This window comes from Aotus nancymaae, unplaced genomic scaffold (assembly GCF_030222135.1).
Source record: "Aotus nancymaae isolate 86718 unplaced genomic scaffold, 86718_ANA_hifiasm-v0.15.2.pri h1tg000053l, whole genome shotgun sequence".
NCBI lineage: Eukaryota > Metazoa > Chordata > Mammalia > Primates > Aotidae > Aotus > Aotus nancymaae.
The window spans coordinates 32,048,374-32,070,449 of record NW_026988467.1 but is presented as its reverse complement, the minus strand read 5'-3'; the positions used below and the strand labels follow the sequence as shown (position 1 = coordinate 32,070,449).

Below are 22,076 nucleotides of genomic sequence, written 5' to 3'. Positions count from 1 at the left end.
TGACATACCAGATAGACCAACATCTGTTGGCCCCCAGTCCCCTCTCATCCCCTTAGGGGCCCCTTCCAAACCTACCCCCTGCCTAATGCCCAGGTCCTGCCTCTCCCCAGTGACACTGCCCTCTTTGGAGGCAAATCCAGGCCTGGGCTAAAGAAGGACAGGGAGGGCTTCATGTCCAATGAAAGGTTTTATTAAGAGAATGAGAGATGGGGAGGTACATCAACTGCAGGGGCAAAAGAACCACAAATACAAGATCCTAGCGACAACCTGAGGGCGCCTGACACATCTTTCTTCCCTCCCAACCTACCCACAGCCCTTTTTGAGCAAAAACACCCTCTCCCTCCTGGTCCAGCTGGATATGTCAGTGCATGGCCAGAAAACAGTGAAATGAATCCCCAACTCATTGGGATAAATAAGTTGCACTGGACATTTTAAAATTTCAAATTTAATTACAACATACATAAATAAATAGGACAGACAGCAACAGGACTGTGATGAGCAGCCTGGATGGATTCGAGTTCTGCAGTTTGTGCTTTATCTTCTTTGTTCCTCGAGGGCCCCTCCTGCCCACTTCTCTCCAAGAGTAGGAAGGGTACAAAGAGTCCACTAGGGCCTCCTTCCAGCACCCCTTTTCTGGGGGTAGGAGATTCTGGAATGAGGCACCATCTCCTCAGTAGCACCTCTGATTTATCAACAATTGCCCTCCTGCCACCAGTGAAAAACACAAAGGCTTTGGCCTCTAGAAGCACCCACGGCCACCCAGGCACCATAACAGAAAGGGCTGTGCCCCATGAGCCAGACCTTTTCATGTCAATTTTCTGTCCAAACCCTTCTCAGCCATCAAAGGTCAGAAAATTGCACACTTTAGACAAATACCTGGGCCCTTAACTTACCAAGACACCACCAAAGAGGCCACCTCCCTTACTCCAAGCCAGATCCCCAACTCTGGGATCTCTGGATGAATGTTCTCTTTCTGGTCTGTCTTGAATCCGACCTTTCAGGCCCACCCCCAGGAGCTAAGTCCCCATTTCAGGCCATGGAAGCCCCTTAGGGATGGGGTGGGAGAAGCAGTTATTTCCGATGCTTGGGGTCCTTCTCCGAAGTCTTGGTTTCACCATGCCCACTGGCCACACTGCTTAGAAACATCTTGTCCAGCCCCTTGAGTGACTCCAGCAAGTAGTTCTGGAAGGCCGTGAGGGCAGCACAGATGGCAGGCCCACCAAAGCCATGGGTGATGAGGCTGAAGTGTGTCAAGCAGCTCTGCACTCCGGGCTCCAGGATGAGTGCTGGGCGGCTGTTGCCCAGTGGCGAGCGGTCCTGAGCCATCAAGTCTGCAAACTCCTTGCAGATCTGCCTGGTTGGGAAACGAAGGTCAGAGGTTGGAGGACAAAAGTCTGAGCCCAGAAAAGGACTTACTACATGCCAGGCATTTTATAGTCATTAGCTACATGACTGCTGACCCTCCCAACAGTCTGAAATGATGATCATACCATTTTTACAGAAAAGGAAACTAAGATTCAGAGAAGTCATTTGACTAGCCCAGTATCACACAGCTAATAAACAGCACATGTCAATTACCCTATAATCTTTCTTTTTTGGATGTCCTGCCCACATTCAAAGTGCTGCTCAGCCAGGCGTGGTGGCTCACGCCTGTAATCCCAGCACTTTGGGAGGCAGAGGTGGGCGGATCACCTTAGGTCAGGAGTTCGAGACCAGCCTGACCAACATGGAGAAACCCCATCTCTACTAAAAATACAAAATTGGCTGGGCATGGCGGCACATCCCAGCTACTCAGGAGGCTGAGGCAGGAGAATCGCTTGAGCCCAGGGGGCAGAGGTTGTGGTGAGCCGAGATTGCACCATTGCACTCCAGCCTGGGCAACAAGAGTGAAACTCCGTCTCAAAAAAAAAAAAAAAAAGAAGTGCAGCTCAGCTACTTACTGCCTTATACAGGACATTTTCTTTGATTCCTTCTCCCACCCCAGACACTCAATGCTTCACAGAACTTTGTCTGAAACTGTTAGGAAACAATCCAGAATCTGCCAGAATAATAACTAGCAGTGAATATTAATTGAAGCCTGGATGCTGTGCCAACAACACTGTATGCATCATCTTACTTAATCTTCATAACAAATCTATACTATTATTATCCCCATCAGATGACAAGATAACTGGTTTCAGACAGGTTGGATGACCTGTCAAGGTGACCAAGCTGGGATTTGAACCAAGCTCTAGTTTGCAGCCATTATTCATTCCTTTGTGTGTCCTGTGTGTGGCTCAGGCAAGAGAATCACTCATCATTCATCTTTGTGTCAACATGAAAATCAGCCAGCATCTTAGACAGGACTGGGACCCACGAAGTGCTTGATGAGTGAGCTGATTAGTGAACAAGATGAACCCTGCCCTAAGTATGTTTCTCCAGCCACAGTACAAGCAGCCTCAGAGGTCTCTCCATTTCGCAGTCCCAGGAGTCTATGCTTCCTCTTCTGCCTTGGGGACTTGAGGAAAGCCTCAAAGGCAGGCGGGTGGAGTTGTCATTTTGAAGGACTGCGTTAGGTGGCAGGACTGGATGTTGTTCTAAGCTGGAGACAGGCAAGCCCAAGGATATGAGGACAGAGTTGGCACGAGTGGGTAGGGTTTGTATGGGCCAGACTGTGGGACCTCAAAAGAGTTTGAACTTTAGCCTACCAATTGGTAGTTCTCAGATTGCTCTCTCTCTTTTTTCTTTTCTTTTCTTTTTTTTTTTCAGACAACGTCTTGCTCTGTCGCCCAGACTGGAGTGCAGTGGTGCTATCACAGTTTACTGCAGCCTCAACCTCAGCCTCCCGAGTAGCTGATACTACAGGCCTGCACCACCATACCTGGCTAATTTCTAATTTTTTTCAGTAGAGATGGGGTTTCCCAGGTTGCCCTTGAACTCCTGGGCTCAAGAGATCTGACCACCTCAGCTTCCCAAAGTGCTGGGATTACAGGCATAAGCTGCTGCACCCGGCCTCTCTCTCTCTTTCTCTCTTTATCCCCCTCCTCTCTCTCTGTTTTTTCTTGCAATGAGACTGCTATGGTGTGAATGGGTATGTTCCCCAAAATTCATATATTGAAATCCTACCCACATAGGTGATGGTATTAGGAGGTGAAGCCTTTGGGAGGTGATTAGGTCATGGAGGTGGAAAGTCATGAATGAGATTAATGCCTTTATTATAAAAGAAGCCAGAGAGAAACCCCTTCTCCCTTCTACAATGTAAGGCACACAGGAAGGTGCTGTCTATGAGTCAGACAGCAGACCCTCACCTGACATGGAACCTGCCTTGACCCTGAACTTCCCAGCCTCCAGCACTATGAGAAATAAATTTCTGTTGGCCTGGCACGGTGGCTCACGCCTGTAATCCCAGCACTTTGGGAGGTCAAGGCAGGTGGATCACCTGAGGTCAGGAGTTCGAGACCAGCCTGGCCAACATGGTGAAACCCCATCTCTTCTAAAACTACAAAAATTAGCCAGGTGTGGTGGCGGGCACCCATAATCCCAGCTACTTGGGAGGCTGAGGCAGGAGAATTGCTTGAATCTGGGAGCCGGAGGTTGCAGTGAGCCGAGATTGCACCATTGCACTCCAGCCTGGGCAAAGAACGAGATTCTGTCTCAATAAATAAATAAATAAATATTTCTGTTGTTTATAAGCTATCCAGTTTATGGTTATAGCAGTCCAAATGGACTAAGATAAGAACTCTTTCGGAAGAACTAAATCTTTTACCTTTTTTCTTTTTTTGAGATGGGGTCTCACTATGTCACCCAGGCTAGAGTGCAGTGATGTGATCGTGGCTCACTGCAGCCTCACACCTCCCAGGCTCAGGTGATTCTCCCACCTCAGCCTCCCAAGTAGCTGGGACTACAAGCGCACAGCACCATGCCCAGCTAATTGTGGTATTTTTAGTACAGACGGGGTTTCACCATGTTGCGCAGGCTAGTCTCCAACTCCTGGGCTCAAGCAATCAGCCCACCTTGGCCTCTCACAATACTGGGATTACACATGTGAGCCACCTCGCCTGGCCTGAGAAACTAAATCTTGGGGCTGGGCGCAGTGGCTCACACCTGTAATCCCAGCACTTTAGGAGGCCGAGGCAGGTGGATCACCTTAGATCAGGAGTTCAAGACCAGCCTGGCCAACAGGGTGAAACCTTGTCTCTACTAAAAATACAAAAAAGTAGCCAGGCGTGGTGGTAGGTGCCTGTCATCCCGGCTATTCGGGAGGCCGAGGCAGGAGAATCACTTGAACCTGGGAGGCGGAGGTTGTAGTAAGCCGAGATTGCACCATTGCTTTCCAGACTGGGCAACAAGGGCAAAACTCTGTCTCAAAACAAAAAAACAAAGAAACTAAATCTTAATGGAATACTAGTTTGTTAAACAGGCCCTAGTTTGAAAACCAATGCGTTGGCAGTGGGAACCATTGAAGATTCTTGTGCAGGGGAGCCAGTGCATGTGCAGGGAGGTTGGAAACAGGGAGACTCTGGGGTGAAGGTCGGGGAGTGAGATGAAGAGACCTGAGTAGAGGTGGCAGCATGTGAACAGCGGTGAGGGAGGCACAATGGGACTTGCAGAGCACTCAGGTGTGACCTGGTGGCCTGATGGAGGTCACTGGAGCAGAGGGCTGATGGGCAAGGCTAGAAGAGGGAGCCTCAGACCCACGATGGGGACTGAGGCTGGTGGTGTTGTGGGAGTGTATGTGAGTGTAGGACCCACGTGTGAGCTTGTGCGAACCAGTATGTGATGCTACTGTTCCTGATGCATGGAGCCCAGTATGTTCACATGTAGTGTCCGTGTGTGCTCCTGTGCTTGTTAGGAGTGTTCATGTATGTCTGAGTGTGATAAACATGATGTGCAAATATACCCACATGTGGAACCCAAGTGTGCCCATATGGCATGCACACACGTGCCACAAGAGCCTAAGCAGGGAGCCTAGGTGTGCCCGTGTGTGGTGCCATATGTACATGCATGTGCTCACTGCTCATGTACACAGTGGTGTCCGTTGTGCCTATACATGATGTCTGTCTGTGCATGGCACCCACATATGTCCGTGCAGGGTGCCCTCACTCACTTGGCGGCCAGCAGCATGCTCTTGCGGCTGTGCAGCTCCCCAGGGTCAGCGTGCTGTCGGCACAGGTACTCAGCAGCTGCCTTGGCTGGGAACTCCGTCTCACAGACGTAACCGAAGTCTCGGGCCAGGTGCACGGCCTCTCCTGGGGGGAGGGGAGCTGTCACTACTGCCAGGTGTACCTCTGCACCTGGAACGCAGCTTTGAACCTCTGACCCCCCTGGCCAGGGGGATCCTGGCCCATTCTTCCTCTGTAGATGCCCCCTCTAACTTTCCTTCCGAGCCCAGCTCCAGCCCCCATTCCATAGCCCTCCCTTGGGGCCATCAGGGTTGGGCTCTGAGCTCAGAGAGAGCTAGGAGCTGAGCCCACCATGTATACCAGAGCCGCCAACCTCCAGGGGAGGGGGCCGTCACCCCCTTCATCCCTTTACCACATCCAAACACTGGCCACTCCCTTCCCACACACCCACACCCAAACACACACACACATGCACACACACATGCACATGTGCACACACACGCATATACGCACACACACATAGGCACACATGCATGCATGCTGAAAGAAGGTCTCCATTGCACATGCATGCACACATGCACAAAGACTACACACAGAAATCACAAACACAGCTTATACATAACAGAGAGTATGCACACAGATACTACAACATGTACACGGATACACACGCACATGACTAAAGACACCCTTCCTGCATTAGAGACAGTCACACCAGACCACTCACGTGCCCTCGAATTCACTCCCATGCCCACCTTCAGGCCTCACTCACCTTCCACTAGCGAAGTCAGCAGTGTCACGTTGGCAGCCTTGCGACGGCCAGCCGGCAGGTTGAGCCCAATCTTCTCTAACCGTTCCCGCAAACACCGGCCCCCATTTTTGGACTTGGCCCTTGACATGCACAGAGAGAGACAGACATACAACTCTGAGACAAGAGAAAAGTGTGGAGGCTATATGACCCCTAAAGGGCCTTGTTGTCCCCACCGGCCCCTGTTGAGGTTTGAGTCTGGTCCTGGGGATGCTCTGGGGTCTCTTTCTGCAAGGGCACAACCTCTTCCTAACCTTAATGGTTTTGCAGCCAAGACAGGGGTGGGGGGCCCAGCACCCAGCTCCAGGAGCCCTCAGTTCTCACTAGTCCTCTCGACAGCAGGGGCAGCACAGGGTGGGGCATCCTGGAGTCCTTAGCACACCAAATGGCCACACACAGCTACCCAGGGATACATAGACCTATATGTAGAGACATGTGGTGACATACAGAAAGGGAGACACAGGTACACAGCCACCTGGGGGCTGACACACATACACACGCATGCACATACACACACAGGTGAAAGAATAAAGACCCATAGAACCAATAGAGACAGACATATGCAGAGACACAAACTCAGACTCCCAGAGACTCAGAGACACAGGATCGCGCCAAGTCAGGGTCGCAGCAGCACATGTACAGACACTCAGGGATTCACAGAGATCCTCCAAGATGCCAGGAGTAAGGAGATACCCCCTATGACTGCACAAGTGCCCCCACACACAGTGGTACAGATGTGTAAACATCCATGGGACTAGCTCCAGATGCACAGGCAATCACACTCACACACACACACACACACAGCAGGACACACTCTAGGCCAGACATCCTACTAGAAGAAACACAGGATACTCACACTCATGGAAACATGCTCCTGGCCATCCGCTACTATAGACACATGCACACTTACACACATGTTCACACCATCCTCAGACTCATCAAAGCTCACAGCCCGGAAGCAGAGATACCCTTCCCAGGCACCAGGACATGCAGAGAGAGAGACAGACACAGGTTTAGGAAGATGAACCATGGACTACCATGCTCCTCATCCCAAAACACACAGGGCCTATGCTGCCATGTGGAATGGGTGTTGAGTCATGGTGTCCCTTTCTCGGAAGAAGGGGTGAGGATGGCCCTCTCTGTTCCCCAGACCCAGCCTTGTCCTGCCCAGTGTGGGTGAGTTCTCCCTCCCTTCTCTGTGCCCAGGCTTCTTTCTCTGCCCACCTCCCACCCCAAACCCACAGACATATGGCAGCCACCAGGGACCTGGGCCAGCCCCCACAGCATGCACAATCCAGAGTCCCCAGGGCCTCCCCTCCCGGGGAGACTGAGGCAGGGGGCCTAGGTGAAGCTGGCCTCCTCGCAGATACCCCAAGGAGGCCTGAAGAGGCCAGGGATCCAGCCAGGCAGGGGATCGTGGGCTGGCCTTCCTACCTGCGGAGGACGCCCCCCAGGAGGGAGGCGTTGAGGCACTCAGGAGGCGAGAGTCGCCGCTGCACCTCCCCCACCGTCACCTTGTACTTGGATGTTGAGCTGAGTAGTGAAAGCCGGCCGGGCACGGAGCAGAAGACCTCACCGGGATTCGTGATGCCGCCTACCAGGCTGTCTTTGGCCAAGGAGAGGGCTGAGAGGCTGCGGGCTTTGGAGGGGATGGGCACTGTGGAGCAGAATAGCAGGAAGAGGGAAACCCTGAGCCAGTGGCCGCCGCACATGGCCCCTCTTGAGGGAGAGTCTGGTATCCTTGCTTTACAAAGGGAGAAACTGAGGCACGGTGAGGTGAAAGTGACTCGCCCAAGTTCCCTTAGCTGGTGGGTGTGAACTTGGAGCTGTCTGGCTCTTGATTCTGTGTCCCCCTCACTGAACCAGGCTGGTCCCATCTTAAACAACTCCAGCAGAATCTTGGTGTTTTAATGGATACCATCAGAGAGGGACTTGGACGTAAGGATATGAGTGTGAGCTGGAGGCAGGACCGCTGGGGCCCTGCAGCAGGGCCAGGCCAGGGCTGGGCAATAGCAGGGAGTCCCCAAATGCCCTCTTCCCACTCGTGATTCCCGTTTTCCTCCCCGCCCTCCCGCCCCACCCCCGCGTCAGTGAGGGGCCTGGAGACTGTGGACTCCACATCCCTGGACAGGGAGGCTATTGCCCTATTAGCGCCTTCCTTCCTGGCCCTCTTCCTGCCAAGTCACTCTGCAAACGCTAAAGTAGATCAGGAGATAGGCCCTATGCCCCTCCCCAAAACGCTCCCTAATTATCTACTGTCTGAAGAGCAGAGAAGGGAATCTGAGAAGTTACTTTTCAAAAATTCACTTAGGGGCCGGGCGCGGTGGCTCACACCTATAATCCCAGCACTTTGGGAGGCCGAGGCGGGTGGATCACGAGGTCAAGAGATCGAGACCATCCTGGTCAACAAGGTGAAACCCTGTCTCTACTAAAAAATACAAAAATTAGCTGGGTATGGTGGCGCACGCCTGTAGTCCCAGCTACTCGGGAGGCTGAGGCAGGAGAATTGCTTGAACCCAGGAGGCGGAGGTTGCGGTGAGCCGAGATCGTGCCATTGCACTCCAGCCTGGGTAACAAGAGCGAAACTCCGTCTCAAAAAAAAAAAAAAATTCACTTAGATACTTTTGACTATAAGAGAAAGTTCTTCTTGCAGTCTAACCTCCATCCTCCCACTTAGCCTCGGGAGAAGGGAGAATATTGAGGCATTTGCTTCCTTAGTGGAACTCTTTGGCCTTCTCTTCCTTTAAGGAGGTGAGAGCCTTGGTAGACAAGGCCCTGTGTGTGTCAGGAGTGAGGCTCGAGTGTGGAGGCTGGGAATAACAGCTACTGAGCACTCACTATGCTGTGTGCTCCCGTAGATAAACCCACTCAGTCCTCGGAACAACCCACAAGGGGCTGCACTTGTCATTATTCCCATTTTACAGATAAGGAGACTGATGTCCAGAGAGGTGAAATAGTATGCTTGAGATGACACAGCTAGTAGACGGAGAACCAGGAGCAAACCCAAGACTGCAGTCTCGAAGGTGGTGCTCTTAGCCTTCCAGCCACTTGGCAATATTGGCTGAGCACTTGCATGCCAAGAATTGTGCCAGACCTGAGGAGTACAAAAGTAGGAAAGGCTAGCCTGGTCCCTAGCCTGGCACAATCTCTAGTCTCTCCCTCTCTAGATAAACCTCCCCACCTCCATCCAGCAGCCGAGCCAGAAAGCCCTGTGATACCTTCTCCAACCCTCTCCCCTATCACATCCCATCCATCACCACATCCTACAGCTTCCTTTTTTTTCCCTCCCACCCCTGCCCATCCTATGGCTTTCATTTCTTTATGTGCCTTGGATGTGGCCACTCCTCTGCATGCACACAGACACAGGCCCACTTCCAATGTTAATTTCTGCACAGTCCTTGCTCTGGTCTCCCTGCCCCGGTCTAGGGGGATCTTTCCATCTGGATGTATCACTCTGCAGTCTAAAACTCAGCCTAAAACTCATGAGACCCCAGTCAGTTCCCTGAGAATCAAATCCCAGCTCCAGAGCTGGAAAAAATGATGTCACCTGTCAATGAGTGGCAGCTATCATTTCACCTGTCAATGAGTGCCACACGCTGAAAGTTCAAAGAGATTAAAGTGGGACAGCAGGTAAGGAGAAGAAATGAACCTTGAACTCTCAGCACTGACTCCAAAGTTCACAGCTTTAACCATCATGTTACAATGGCCTTCTTCACCATCCCTCATGTCTGGCTGTGCCAGCCCCTCTTGCTGAGTCCTCATTTGTCCATTAGGCTCTAGACCCAAGCTGACCAAGAGAAATATAATGTGAGCCACATGTACACATTTATATTTCCTAGTGTCCACCTTTTTTATGAGACAGGGTCTTGCTCTGTTGCCCAGGCTGGAATACAGTAGTGCAATCACAGCTCACCGCAGCCATCACCTCCCAGGCTCAAGCAATCCTCCCACCTCAGCTTCCCAAGTAGCTGGGACTACAGGCATGTGCCACCACGCCTGGCTAATTTTTGTATGTTTCATAGAAACAAGGTTTCACCATGTTGCCCAGGCTGGTCTTAAACTCCTGGACTCAAGTGATCTGCCTGCCTGCCTTGGCCTCCCAAAGTGCTGGGATTAAAGAGGTGAGTCACCAGGCCTGGCCCACATTTTTAAACAGTAAAAAGAAACATGTGAGATGGATTTTAATTAATATAATAGTAAATAATATATAGCATTTTAGTATATTTTATTTACCCCAATATATAAAAAATAAAATCATTTCAACATGTAATCGACACTTTAAAAATTATTAGTGAGATATTTTACATTCTTTGAACTATGTTTTCAAAATCCAATGGACATTTTATGCTTAAGTTTGTCTCAATTCAGACTAGTCACATTTCCAGTGCTCAAGAGCCACATGTGGCTAGTGGCCACCTTGGTGGACAGCACAGCTCCAGGCTTCAAGGGAGGAGGGGCCCAACAAGTAATACAGTAAGTGGGCTGTGGGGGAGGTTGGCGGGCTGAAGGGGCACGCTATGCAAAGCCATGCCATGCAGGACACAGAGCTCCTGGTTTGTTTGTGTTTTTGTTTCTTTTTGCTGGTTTTTGAAACTAGGATTCTGGGTTGTTATGTAAAATCTCTGGATTTTTTTTTTTTTTTTGAGATGAAGTTTTGCTCTTGTTGCCCAGGCTGGAGTGCAGTGGCACGATCTTGACTCGCTGCAACCTCTGCCTCCCAGGTTCAAGCGATACTCCTGCCTCAGTCTCCCTAGTAGCTGAGATTACAGGTGCCTGCCACATGCTCAGCTAATTTTTGTATTTTTAATAGAGACAGGGTTTCACTGTGTTGGCCAGGCTGGTCTTGAACTCCTGACCTCGTGATCTGCCCGCCTTGACCGCTCAAAGTGCTAGGATTAGAAATGTCAGCCACTGTACCCGGCCAAAATCTCTCGATTTTTAAGCATTGGCAATGATTCAAAGACTTAAAAACCCAGCACAGGCCAAATTGAACAAATGTGAAGTGTCTCCTGGATGTGGTGACTCCCAGGGTGTGAGCTCTTTGAGCCCCACAGTGCTCCGTGTCTCAGGGGTCCTTCGCGCTACTGGGTTTAGGCACCATCCCCTGTGCAGAGCTTCCCTCCCCACCCCCCAGCTCCCTCTCAGCAACATCTCTCGCCTTACCACGCTGGACCTGCCTGGTCTGTTTCCATGGCCGTCTTCCCTACCATGTATGAGTGTGCTGAGGGCAGGGTCTTGGCACAGGTGGCCATCAGTGAATGTGGAATAAACTAATGATGCAAGGCCCTGGGAACCCGAACTGAACTATACTGTATGTATAAAAAAATTACACCTCAAGCTTGACTTTAAACAAATCAAATTACAAATTGGGCCAGGCACAGTGGCTCACACCTGTAATCCCAGCACTTTGGGAGGCCAAGGCAGGAAGACTGCTTGAGCCCAGGAGTTCGAAACCAGCCTGAGCAATACAGTAACACCTTATCTCTAAAAAAATACAAAAATTAGCCAGGCGTGGTGGCACATGCCTATAGTCCCAACTACTCTGTAGGCTGAGGTAGGAGGATTGCTTAAGCCCAAGAGGCAGAGGTTGCAGTGAGCCAACCATGTCATCCTGGGCAACAGAGTGAGACCCTGTCTCAAAAACAAAAACAAAAACCTACAAATTGATAAATTAAAAATAAAAAGAATGGCAAAGTGACTGTCTTCCCTCCCATCACCCCTCACTAGTAGTAGGGGTCAGAGGAACAAGATGAGCAGCCTCCTCTATCCAACTGCTATTAAAACCCAGGGCCCCGGCTGGCTGAGCATGGTAACTCACACCAATAATCCCAACACTTTTGGAAACTGAGGCAGGAGGATCACTTGAGCCCAGAAGTTCGAGATCAGCCTGGGCAACATAGTAAGACCTCATCCCTCATATCTACAAAAAAAAAAAAAAAAAATTTCAGTCAGCCAGGCATGGTGGCACGTGCCCATCATTTCAGCTGCTTGGGAGGCTGGGGCCACAGGACAATTGAGCCCAGTTTGAGGCTGCAGTGAGCTATGATTGCACAACTGCACTTTAGCCCAGACGACAGAGCAAGACTCCATCTCAAACAAAAAAAAAGGTGATTGTATACAAAAACTGTCTGCCCTTGTGATAGAAACAGCAATGAGGATGAACTCTTGAGTGTGGAGGAATGTGTAGCCTGCATATGGATATTTGCAAGCACTTTCTCCTGTTGATGCCAGATTTATGCAAACATAGGTGCTGCTAAATATATGGGCAGACATGACATTGCACATGTGTTTGTGTACATGAGTGACAGACTTTGCTGCTTCCCCTACCTGTCCCGTTTTTTCTCAGAGCCTCTTCCCTTAAAAATGGCAAGAGGGATGGAATCCGTGGTTAGGGAAGCAGGTGGGTCAGGGAAGGGGCAGTGATGGAGGCAGGAATTAAAGTAGCACAGAGGGTGAAGCAGAGACACTAAAGTTGGTCTTCCACATGCACAAGACAGGATTCCCTGTGGTGACTCCTGAAGCTGAAGTGATCTAATGGTGTCCTGCTGGTCACATATGCAGAAGCCATTCACACACACACACACATACACACACACACACACTCCCAGATGCAAGAGCTCCCAGTTATTCAACCTGTCAGACAAGGCACTCTGTCCGAAGATGGTAAATACAGTCTGACTTCTGAACCCAGGGAAGTGTGCAATAGACTCTCCCAGAAAGCTTATTAAAATTGCAAGTTTTTTTCTGGAAGAAAACATAGGAGGCCAGGCATGGTGGCTCATGCCTGTAATCTCAACACTTTGGGAGGCAAGGTGGGCGGATTACTTGAGGTCAGGAATTTGAGACCAGCCTGGCCAACATGGCAAAACCCTGTCTCTACTAAAAATACAAACAACAACAGAAAACTTAGAAGAATCTTCATGACCTCAGGTTGGGCAAAGAGTTCCTAGGTACAACACCAAAGGCAAGGCCTATTAAAGAAAATAATAGGTCGAGCACGGTAGCTCACACCTGGAATCCCAGCACTTTGGGAGGCCGAGGAGGGCAGATCACCTGAGGTCAGGAGAGCAGCCTGGCCAACGTGGTGAAGCCCTGTCTCTACTAAAAACACAAAAATTATCCAGGTGTGGTGGCATGTGCCTGTAATCCCAGCTACTTGGTAGGCTGAGGCAGGAGAATCACTCGAACCTGGGAGGCGGAGGTTACAGTGAGCCAGGGTTGCAGTGAGCCGAGATAGTGCCACTGCACTCCAACCTAGGTGACAGAGCGAGAGCCATCTCAATAAAACAAACAAATAAATAAAATGATGATAAATTGAGCTTCATAAAAGTCTAAAACTTTTGCACCTCAAAAGATATTATTAAGAAAATAGCATGGTATGGTGGCACGAGGATGTAGTCCCAGTTACTCCAGAGGCTCAGGCAGAGGGATCACTTGAGCTCAGGAGTTCAAGGCTGCAGTGCACTATGATCTTGCCTGCAAATAGCCACCAAACTCCAGCTTGGACAACATAGTGAGACCTATCTCTAAAAAAGTTTTTTAATGAAAAGAAAAAAGCAGCTGTGAGCAGTCGCTCACACCTGTAACCCCAGCACTTAGGAAGGCCAAGGCAGGAGGATTGTTTGAAGCCAGGAACTCAAGACCAGCCTGGGCAACATATCGAGGCCTGTTTCTATTAAAAAAATAATAATTTTTTAAAATGTAAAATAAATAAACAAATAAATAAAATTTTAAAAACAGAAAAGAAAAAGATAAATCACAAACTGGAAAAAAATATTTGCAAATCATATATGTGATAAAGGACCATATTCAGAATATATTATATAAAGAACTCTTATAACTCAACAATAAGATAGCAACCTAAATAGAAAATGGTCCAAATATGTAAATATACATTTCACTAAAAATGAGAGATGAATGGTTAATAAGCACGTGAAAAAGTGCTTAACATAATTAGTCATTAGGGAAATGCAAATTAAAACTATACTTTGATACCACTAGATGGTTGTAATAAAAAAGACAGGGGCTGGGCACAGTGGCTCACACCTATAATCCCAGCACTTTGGGAGGCCAAGACAGGCTGATTACAAGGTCAGGAGTTCGAGACCAGCCAGCCTGGCCAACATGGTGAAACCCTGTCTCTACTAAAAATACAAAAATTAGCCAGGTGTGGTGGCGTGTGCCTGTAATCCTAGCTACTGGGGAGGCTGAGGCAGGAGAATCGCTTGAATCCAGGAAGCAGAAGGTGCAGGGAGCAGAGATCTTGCCATTGCACTCCAGCCTGGGCAACAGAGCGAGACTCCATCTCAAGAAAAAAAAAAGTGTAGGATGTGGAAAAATGGAACCCTCACACATTGTTGGTGAGAATGTAAAATAATATAGCCACTTTAGAAAACAGCTTGACAGTTTCTTAAAAATTAAATCTAAACTGACCGTATAATCCAGCAATTCCACTCCTAGGAACTTACCCAAAAGCAATAAAAATATATGTCTACACTGAGGCAGGTATGTGAATGTTCACAGCAACATTATTCAAGACAGCTAAAAAGTGGAAACAACCCAAGTGCCCATCAACTGACCAATGGATAAACAAAATGTGTTATACCCGTAAAATGGCACACTACGCAGCAATAAAAAGAAACAAATTGCTGATAATAGTTTCTTTTTATTGCTGCTTCTTTTCCTTAGCATAATGTTTTCCCCAAACATAATGCTAAGGAAAAGAAGCTTGATGCAAAACTCTGCATATTAATATATTCTATTTATAGAACATGTCCAGACTATGCAAATATATGAACAGAAAGCAGATCGGTAGTGGCCTAAGTCTTGGGGTAAGAATGGGGATTAGCTACAAATGGGAACTTCTGGGGATGACAGAAATGCCTCAAAATGGGTTGTGGTAATGGTTACACAGTTCTACATTTACTAAAAATCATCATATTTTATTCTTACAATGTGTACATTTTAGGTATGTAAATTTTACCTCAATAAATCAGTTAAAAAATGCAACTTCCAGGGGTTCTCATGCAGTCAACGAGGGGTGGTGCCCAAGAAATTTGCATTTTTAACAAGCATTCCCTGGGGATCCTGATGCATGTGGTTCCTTAGACTACACTTAAGGTCCAAAACTCGGAGGGGAGAGCAAGAGGAAAGTAGACAGGAGCGGGGTAGTGACCTGCTCCCAGCCCACACTGGGGCACAGCAGGTGCAAATGCCCTCCTTTGAGTCTCCTCATCTCCCCTGCTGGGACCTGCTGATTAAGTTTTCCTCTCTTCAACTGCCAGAGGGTTTCTTCCTTTTTTTTTTTTTTAAGACAGAGCTTTCCCTCTTGTCATCCAGGCTGGAGTGCAATGGCCTCCCGGGTTCAACCCTGTCTCAGCCTCCTGTCTCAACCTCCCCAGTAGTTGGGGCTACAGGCGTGCACCACTACGCCTGGCTACTTTTTTTGTATTTTTAATAGAGATGGGATTTCACCACATTAGTCAGGCTGGTCTCGAACTTCTGACCTCAGGTGATCCACCCGCCTTGGCCTCCCAAGGTGCTACGATTACAGGCGTAAGCCAACGTGCCTGGCCCAAGGTTTCTTTTATGTATAATTTCTATCCTTCACTCCCCTGCTTCACTCTCTTCCATAGCTCCCACCTTTCTCAAGTTAAGTCCAAACTCCATCTGCATGTTTTTTTAGTTGAGTTTTAGGGCAGACAGTAGCCTCAAGGCAAGTGAGAAAGGGTTGTGGAAGTTCAAGTTCAGATTCTGTAAATTTTTTTCTGTAAATTTTTGATATTTTGTTTATTGTGGATTTTTGCACTATTTTTATTTTAAAAGACCAGGCATGGTGACTCATGCCTGTAATCCCAGCACTTTGGGAGGCCTAAGAGAGCAGGTCACTTGAGGTCAGAAGTTTGAGACCAGCCTGGCCAACACTGTGAAACCCTGTCTCTACTAAAAATACAAAAATTAGCTGGCATAGTGGTGGGTGCCTGTAATCCCAGCTACTCCGGAGGCTGAGGTACGAGAATCTGGGAGGCAGAGGTTGCAGTGAGCTGAGATCGTGGCACTGCACTCCTACCTGGGTGAAAGAGTGAAACTGTGTCTCTCTCTATTACCCAGGCTGGAGTGCAGTGGCGCAATTTCGGCTCACTGCAATGTCCACCTCCCGGGTTCAAGCAATTCTCCTGCCTCAGCTTTGGGATTACAGGTGAGCACCATCATGCCCAGTTAATTTTTGTATTTTTAGTAGAGACAGGGTTTCACCATGTTGTCCAGGTTGGTCTCCAACTCTTGACCTCAAGTGGTCCAGCTGCCTCGGCCTCCCGAAGTGCTGGGATTACAGACATGAGCCACTGCTCCTGGCCTCTTTATCTTGATTACTGAGTTTTTTGGCACCCTCTCAAATTCTGTCCCAGAGGTCAGTATCTCATCCATGTCCTGGGCTGCTTAGATATTCTCTGGAAAGGGGAGACCCTCCCCATCTCCCTCCTCCTTCTCCAGGGCCAAAGACAGCAGGAAACAGGGCAACTGTTTACATCTGCTCCTGTCCTGGAGACCCCTTGAGATTGGACAGCTGAGCCTGTGGAGAGGGGTTCTCCACCCCCAAGTAGGCAACCACGTACTCTCCTCCAGAGGGAAGAAGGGATCCCTCTCAGTTCTCATCCCTGACCACTCCCCTTCAGTTCTGATTGTGTAACCTGAAACTCACATACGTTTGTAACCTTTTTAACCTGTCTGGCTTTTCCACAGGGAGGGCATTTGCACATGCTGTGCCCTGTGTGATGAAAGTAGCCCTTTTCACACACACCCCTCTTTCAATGCACTCAGACTTCAAAACCCATCACTCATTCATTCAACAAATACCCACTAAGCACCTCTTGAGCCCGGTTCAGCTATCTCTCCTCTAGGCAGCCTCCCAACCTCAGGCACTCACCTGCCTCCTCTGAGCTCCCTCCCGAGACCCGAACAGCCCTGCTCACTGCTCTTGTCGGCTGGAAAATATTCCTGTCCAGCCGCGTTTCCCCACCAGTCCTGCCTGCTTTCTGTGTCTCTGGGATAGGTTGCAAAACTGGAGGTGACAAATGTGAGCAGGAAATGGAGGGCTCCCTTATTCGCTTAGGGTCGGCCTCAGCCCCGCCATCCCCTGCCCCACCCCGCGGGTGCAACTGGTCGGCGACTGGGGACTGGGGAGCGTGTGGTAAGGCGGGGGGCCTCGCCTGGCTGCCCCTCCCGGACCCTTGCCTGCCGTCAGCGAAGTTTTTGCAGCCCAGGTCTGGGTCCTGCGAGCTGCAGACGCCTCCGCCCCGCCGCACTGGCGAAGGCGAAGCCCGAGAACCGCCCCACCCCCCGACCCACCACCGCGACGCGAAGGCCGCTTCTGGGGCGGGGCTGAGGCTGCAGCTGCCTCCCTTTCTCACCCAGGACCCCAACCTTACCGACGCAGCCGCCCCTCCGGCCCAGGCTGGGAGACGCTGCAGGGATCCGACGCTTCGGGTGGCCAAGAACGACATTCTCTGATTCCAGGTCCCTGGCGGGTCCGGCTCCCGTCCCGCACTCACGGACACCGAAGGTCCGTGGGACAGGACAGGGGCTCCGGGTGCCGTCGGAAGGGCAGCGGACGAAGGAGGGCGCTAATTCACTCCACACGGGGCCGACGGCGAGGCCGAGTCACGCAGTGGCCGCGGAGGGCCGAAGGGAAAAGTGCCAGGGGGGCCAAGGGCGGGTGTGGGGAGGGCCCGGCTCCAGGGAGCAAGGAGCCCACCGGCCTCGCTGCCGCGGCCGCCCTAGGTCGTTCGCCCACGCCTTCCACTGGGTCGCGACCTCCGGATCCAGCTGTACCCGGCTGCTGCCCCTTCGCCTTTGCTGCAGTGCCGCGGGCTGGAACTCAACGTCCAGGCTGGGGCGTCCAGGGCGCAGTCCCAGCTCAGATCGCCCGCGCTCCACCTCGCTCCACTCGGCCACAGACCCGCTAGCGCTGGGGTCCCGCTGGCGCTGGGGTCCCGCGGGTGTGCACGCCCGAGTCCGCGCCGCGCCGCCCCGCCCCGCCCCGCCCCGCTCCAGGGAGCCAGAGCGCCGCACCCGGGACGTTCGGACTCTGCTTGTGTTCTTTCGACTGCTTTGGGGGATTCCGGCGCACCCCTAGAATGTAGGAGTCTTGGAAGTTGTTTGAGAGAAACCAGCTCTGGGAGGACCTCGTATCCAGTCTCCTGTCTTGGCTTTGGACCGGGGTTCCAGGTTAAGGTGCTCAGAGCAACAGCTGATCCTTCTACCCTTGGGCAGGGCAGAGATCCCCAAGCCCCTTTCTAAAATGCAGGGTCTTAGCCTTTTTCAGGGAGTCAGTGAACCTAGACTCCCAGTCTTTTGAGCCCGAGCAGGAGTAGGGAACTGGGGACCACCACCACGGTCATATTTCTTATGGCCAGGAAGTCCAGGCAGGCTCTTGCCCACTGCAGATGGATCTCTTTCTTCAGGATTCAAGAAAGGCGCTGTCCAGTAAGCCAACCAAGCCTGGCCAGCAGAGCTGCTGCACAACAAGGTTCCCAGTGTCTTCCCCACACCCCCAGTTCCCAGCGATACAGGACATAGACCCAATTCCATCCCTTCCCCCACCTTCCTGTCCTGTTGCCTCATCTTTCCCCTACACACTCCCGGCCATCCTGGAAGTCCAGACCCAGCCTGCCACCACCACTTCCACCCTGGCCTCCCCCGAGAATGAGTGGAGGGCAAATAGAGTCCAGGCTTGAATTCATTAGTCTGAAAAACAACTCGAGCCAAATCTTGTGGGAGCAGTGCCTGCCTGGGGCACCGCAGGCTCATGTGCGCCTCTGAATTCCTTCCAGCACCTGCCCCAAATGTAAGGAGGCCACCCAATGCCTGGTCCCCTCTGAGTCTCTGCTCCTCTCTGGCTGTCTCTTTTTGTCTGTTTCTCGCCTTCCTCTGGCATGGCCAGAACTTGGTCCTCAGGCCAGAAAAAGTGCCTCCTGGATTTTACTAATGCCAGGAGTCACACAAATACTCCTATATATGCACACAGAGAGAGGGCCCTCGCATGCTTAGAAATCCTCAGATACCAAAGAACAAAGTGCAGGACACAACAGAGATACTGTACACATTGAGACCCCCAAATGCAGAGAAATGCACACCAATGTACAGAGACACCCCTCACAGGCACATTCACAGAAACAGACACACTCACACTCCAAGAAATGCTAAGACACCCACGAAAGGAACATTTCAGGCACACACAGGACCCTGAACTCACATAGACACAGACACCCAGGAGCAGGTTGGCCCTGACTCAGGTGCACACAGCCTAACACACAGTATTCACACACCAGCTCCACAGAAAGAAAATTCTGCCAGAGGCCTCCAAGGCCCTGCTGGAAGGAAGGGGAAGAAAGTGCCTGCCAGGCTGGGGAATGCTAAGGCTCTCTAAAGTGAAAATCATTTCCCAAACTCCGTGGGAACAGCACTGCCATTCCCCGCTCTTAGGGAAACAGGGAAGTGGTTTAACTCGTTCTGCAAATCAGCTCCAGATCCACAAGAGCGTCCTCCCCCTCGGTGGAGAGAGGCCAGACTCCCAGCGCTGCAGCCCAGGGAACGCTGACCCGCTCAGGCCTACCCCAGGCTACAGGGTGCTGGGCAAACTCATCAAGCTCGCACCTCTGCCCAACCTCTCTCTGGTGGACACCCAGCCTGGCGACACACAGGAGGCACAGCAGGTGAAGAAAATGGGTCTGTGCACTCGGGGACTGCGCCATCTCGCCCGGCTGTGCCCTGAAGATGCATACCATTCCTTACCTTTCTTGATCACGGACTGGTCTAGGAGGCTCATTCCCGGCTCATCCATCGTCTGCAAATAGGAGAGGGCGGCGGTGAGGGCGCATAAAGACCTAGTCGTCCATGGCTTCCCAAGCCCCTGCGACCCCAGTTCCCGGTCTGCTCCGCACAAGCTCACCACCTCCGCCTAGGGCGGCAACGGGCAGGCCCAGGAATCGCCAAGTCTAGGCACCGAGCTAGAGCCGTGAGTATCTCACCGTGCAGTGCAAAAAGGGAATTTTGAACCTTAAACCGGTAACTATTAGGCCTCTCTTCGCCCAGGTGCAGGCTGCCCCATGGACGCCATACGTAGCTCAACGGCCCAGCCGGGAGAAAAGAAGTGATTCGGTCCCTGCCGAGGGTCGCCGCCATCAAGGAGGCAGACTCGGTGCCGGCGGACTCAATGCCAGGCAGCCTTGATGGCCAGGCACCGTCTAACCCAGGAGGTTGGACGCATCCTCGGAGTCACCCCTCGGGTCTCACCTGCAGGTCCTCCAGACCGGATGCCGCCGCCAGCCCGGAAAGGCCGAGCGGTGCGTCTGCCAGGCCGTGCGCGCCGTCGGCCAGGCCGTGCAGGAGCCGGGGCACGGCGGCAGCGTAGTCACGGCGCGGGTCAAGGCCCAGGGCGCGGGCAGGCGGTGCCAGCAGGCCGGGTGGCTCCTCGTGGGCGCGGGCGGCGGCGCGGGGCGCTGCCCAGGCGGCCTGAGGAGGCTGCGGCTGCGCCAGGGGCGCCAGGCCGCCGTACGGGTCTCCTGCCAGGTGGGGAAAGGCTGCGGCGGCGTCGGGCGCCTGGCCGTAGGGCAGTGGTGGCTGCGGGTAGGGTGGCGGGAAGTAGGGCGGCTGGAAGTCAGCGGCAGCTGCGGCGGCCGGCGTGTGGCAGAGAGGGGGCGCCGGCCCGTAGGCCCCCTGGGGCAGAGACGACAAGCGGGCCCCGCCAGCCGCTGCGCCCAGCCCGTCGGGGCGCTCCTGGGGAAGGAGATGGTGCGTTAGGTGACCCGCTGGAGCTGAAAGGACCCCAGTCCGAAAGGATCCTCCTCAGCTCGGAGGGTCCAGCTGCTGTCCCTCACGCTTCCTGGGGCCCGAGATTATTTCCGAGCCACCCGCGGGCGCAGGAGCCTCGGGCTGGGGACAGCGGTCACTTTCGCCTCGCGTTCTCAGCTGGCGGAGTCCCTGAGGCCCCCTCCCTCCGAGATTTCGTTCGCGCTGGGCAGGAGGGTTGGAAAGTCCAGCACTCAGGCGCCCCAATTCCTAGGCCGAGTATGCCCGGGGCCCCGAGACTACTCACCATGGCGGAGTAGGTGTGCACCAGCATCGGGCAGTGAGCGCGGGGCGCGAGGCGTGGCGGCGGCGGAGCCCTGGCCCGACGGCAAGAGCTGAGGGCAGAGGCGCGGGGAGCCGGCACAGCCCGCGGGGGTCACGGTGCGGTAGCTTGGGTGCGACCCAGCCGGGACCCTAGTGGGCGTGGGGTCCTCAGCGGTGGCCGTCCCCGGACGGGTCCATGGAGGCGGGACGGACTGGCACTGATCGCACTTAGAAAAGTCGGCCAACGGGTGCCCAGCGCCCGCCCTTCCTCCTCTGAGAGCAGTCTGCTCCATGCACTCCAGTTATAGTGGCGGGGGCGCGCCGGGCCTCCGGGGGCGCGCATTAAAGAGACAAGCTATGGCAGTTCTCTCCCTTTTCCCCAGCGGCCACCAAAGGGGAGGCGGTAGCTTTGGCGGTGGGATCGGGTAGGGTGGGTAGCGGGGCGTGAATTAGCCCACGTTGATGTGAGCCGCCTCCTGGGCTAGCAGCTCGCAGCTGCAGTGAAACAGAAAGATTCGAGGCTGGGACGCAGGGGCCCTACATTTGCTCGGCTCTATCGCATCCTTGCCTTTAAGCAAAGCACTATTCTCTGCTGGCCTCAGCTTCCTCTGTAAAATGGGTATCAATCCTTTCTCTAAGGATTGAGGTTCTCAAGAGACTTTGCATGAGGTGGGCAATCATGAACGTGTTAGTTTGTGAGCTGCAGACTCAAGCCTATCTGCTCATGTGCACGTGTGTCAGCGTTTGTGTGTGTGTGTGTGTAGGGGGCCTACCATCACAGTCTCTCCTGAATGGATCAAAATCCCTCTAAGGTGCCCACTTCGCTCAGGCTTCCTGGGCTGAAAACTTCCAATGCCAAGCCAGGCTCTGAGGCAGTTGGAGACACAAGCTGGCCAAAGTTGCCTGGGATGGGTTTGAGTATGAGCTCCACCTGACCAGGGGCCAAGATGTTTCTGAAGCCACAGGGGCCTGGGCTGATTGAGTGTGGGCTTGAGATACCCAGAGACTGTTGAGTGACTGTGTGTAACTGACTCACGGGGGTGCCGTGTGATTGTTAC

General features: G+C 52.3%; 1 protein-coding gene across 1 annotated transcript; it reads right to left on the bottom strand.

Annotated features, from left to right (window-relative positions):
* Window positions 1–174: 174 nt before the first annotated feature.
* On the bottom strand, window positions 175–21,293 carry TFAP2E (transcription factor AP-2 epsilon). The gene is made up of 7 exons (XM_012439889.2): window positions 21,002–21,293; window positions 20,200–20,682; window positions 19,699–19,750; window positions 7,342–7,564; window positions 5,872–5,990; window positions 5,087–5,228; window positions 175–1,354 (listed from the first exon to the last, which is right to left on the bottom strand). The coding sequence occupies exons 1-7, from the start codon at window positions 21,026–21,028 to the stop codon at window positions 1,072–1,074; spliced, it is 1,329 nt and encodes a 442-aa protein (XP_012295312.2). The 5' UTR covers window positions 21,029–21,293; the 3' UTR covers window positions 175–1,071.
* Window positions 21,294–22,076: the final 783 nt, after the last annotated feature.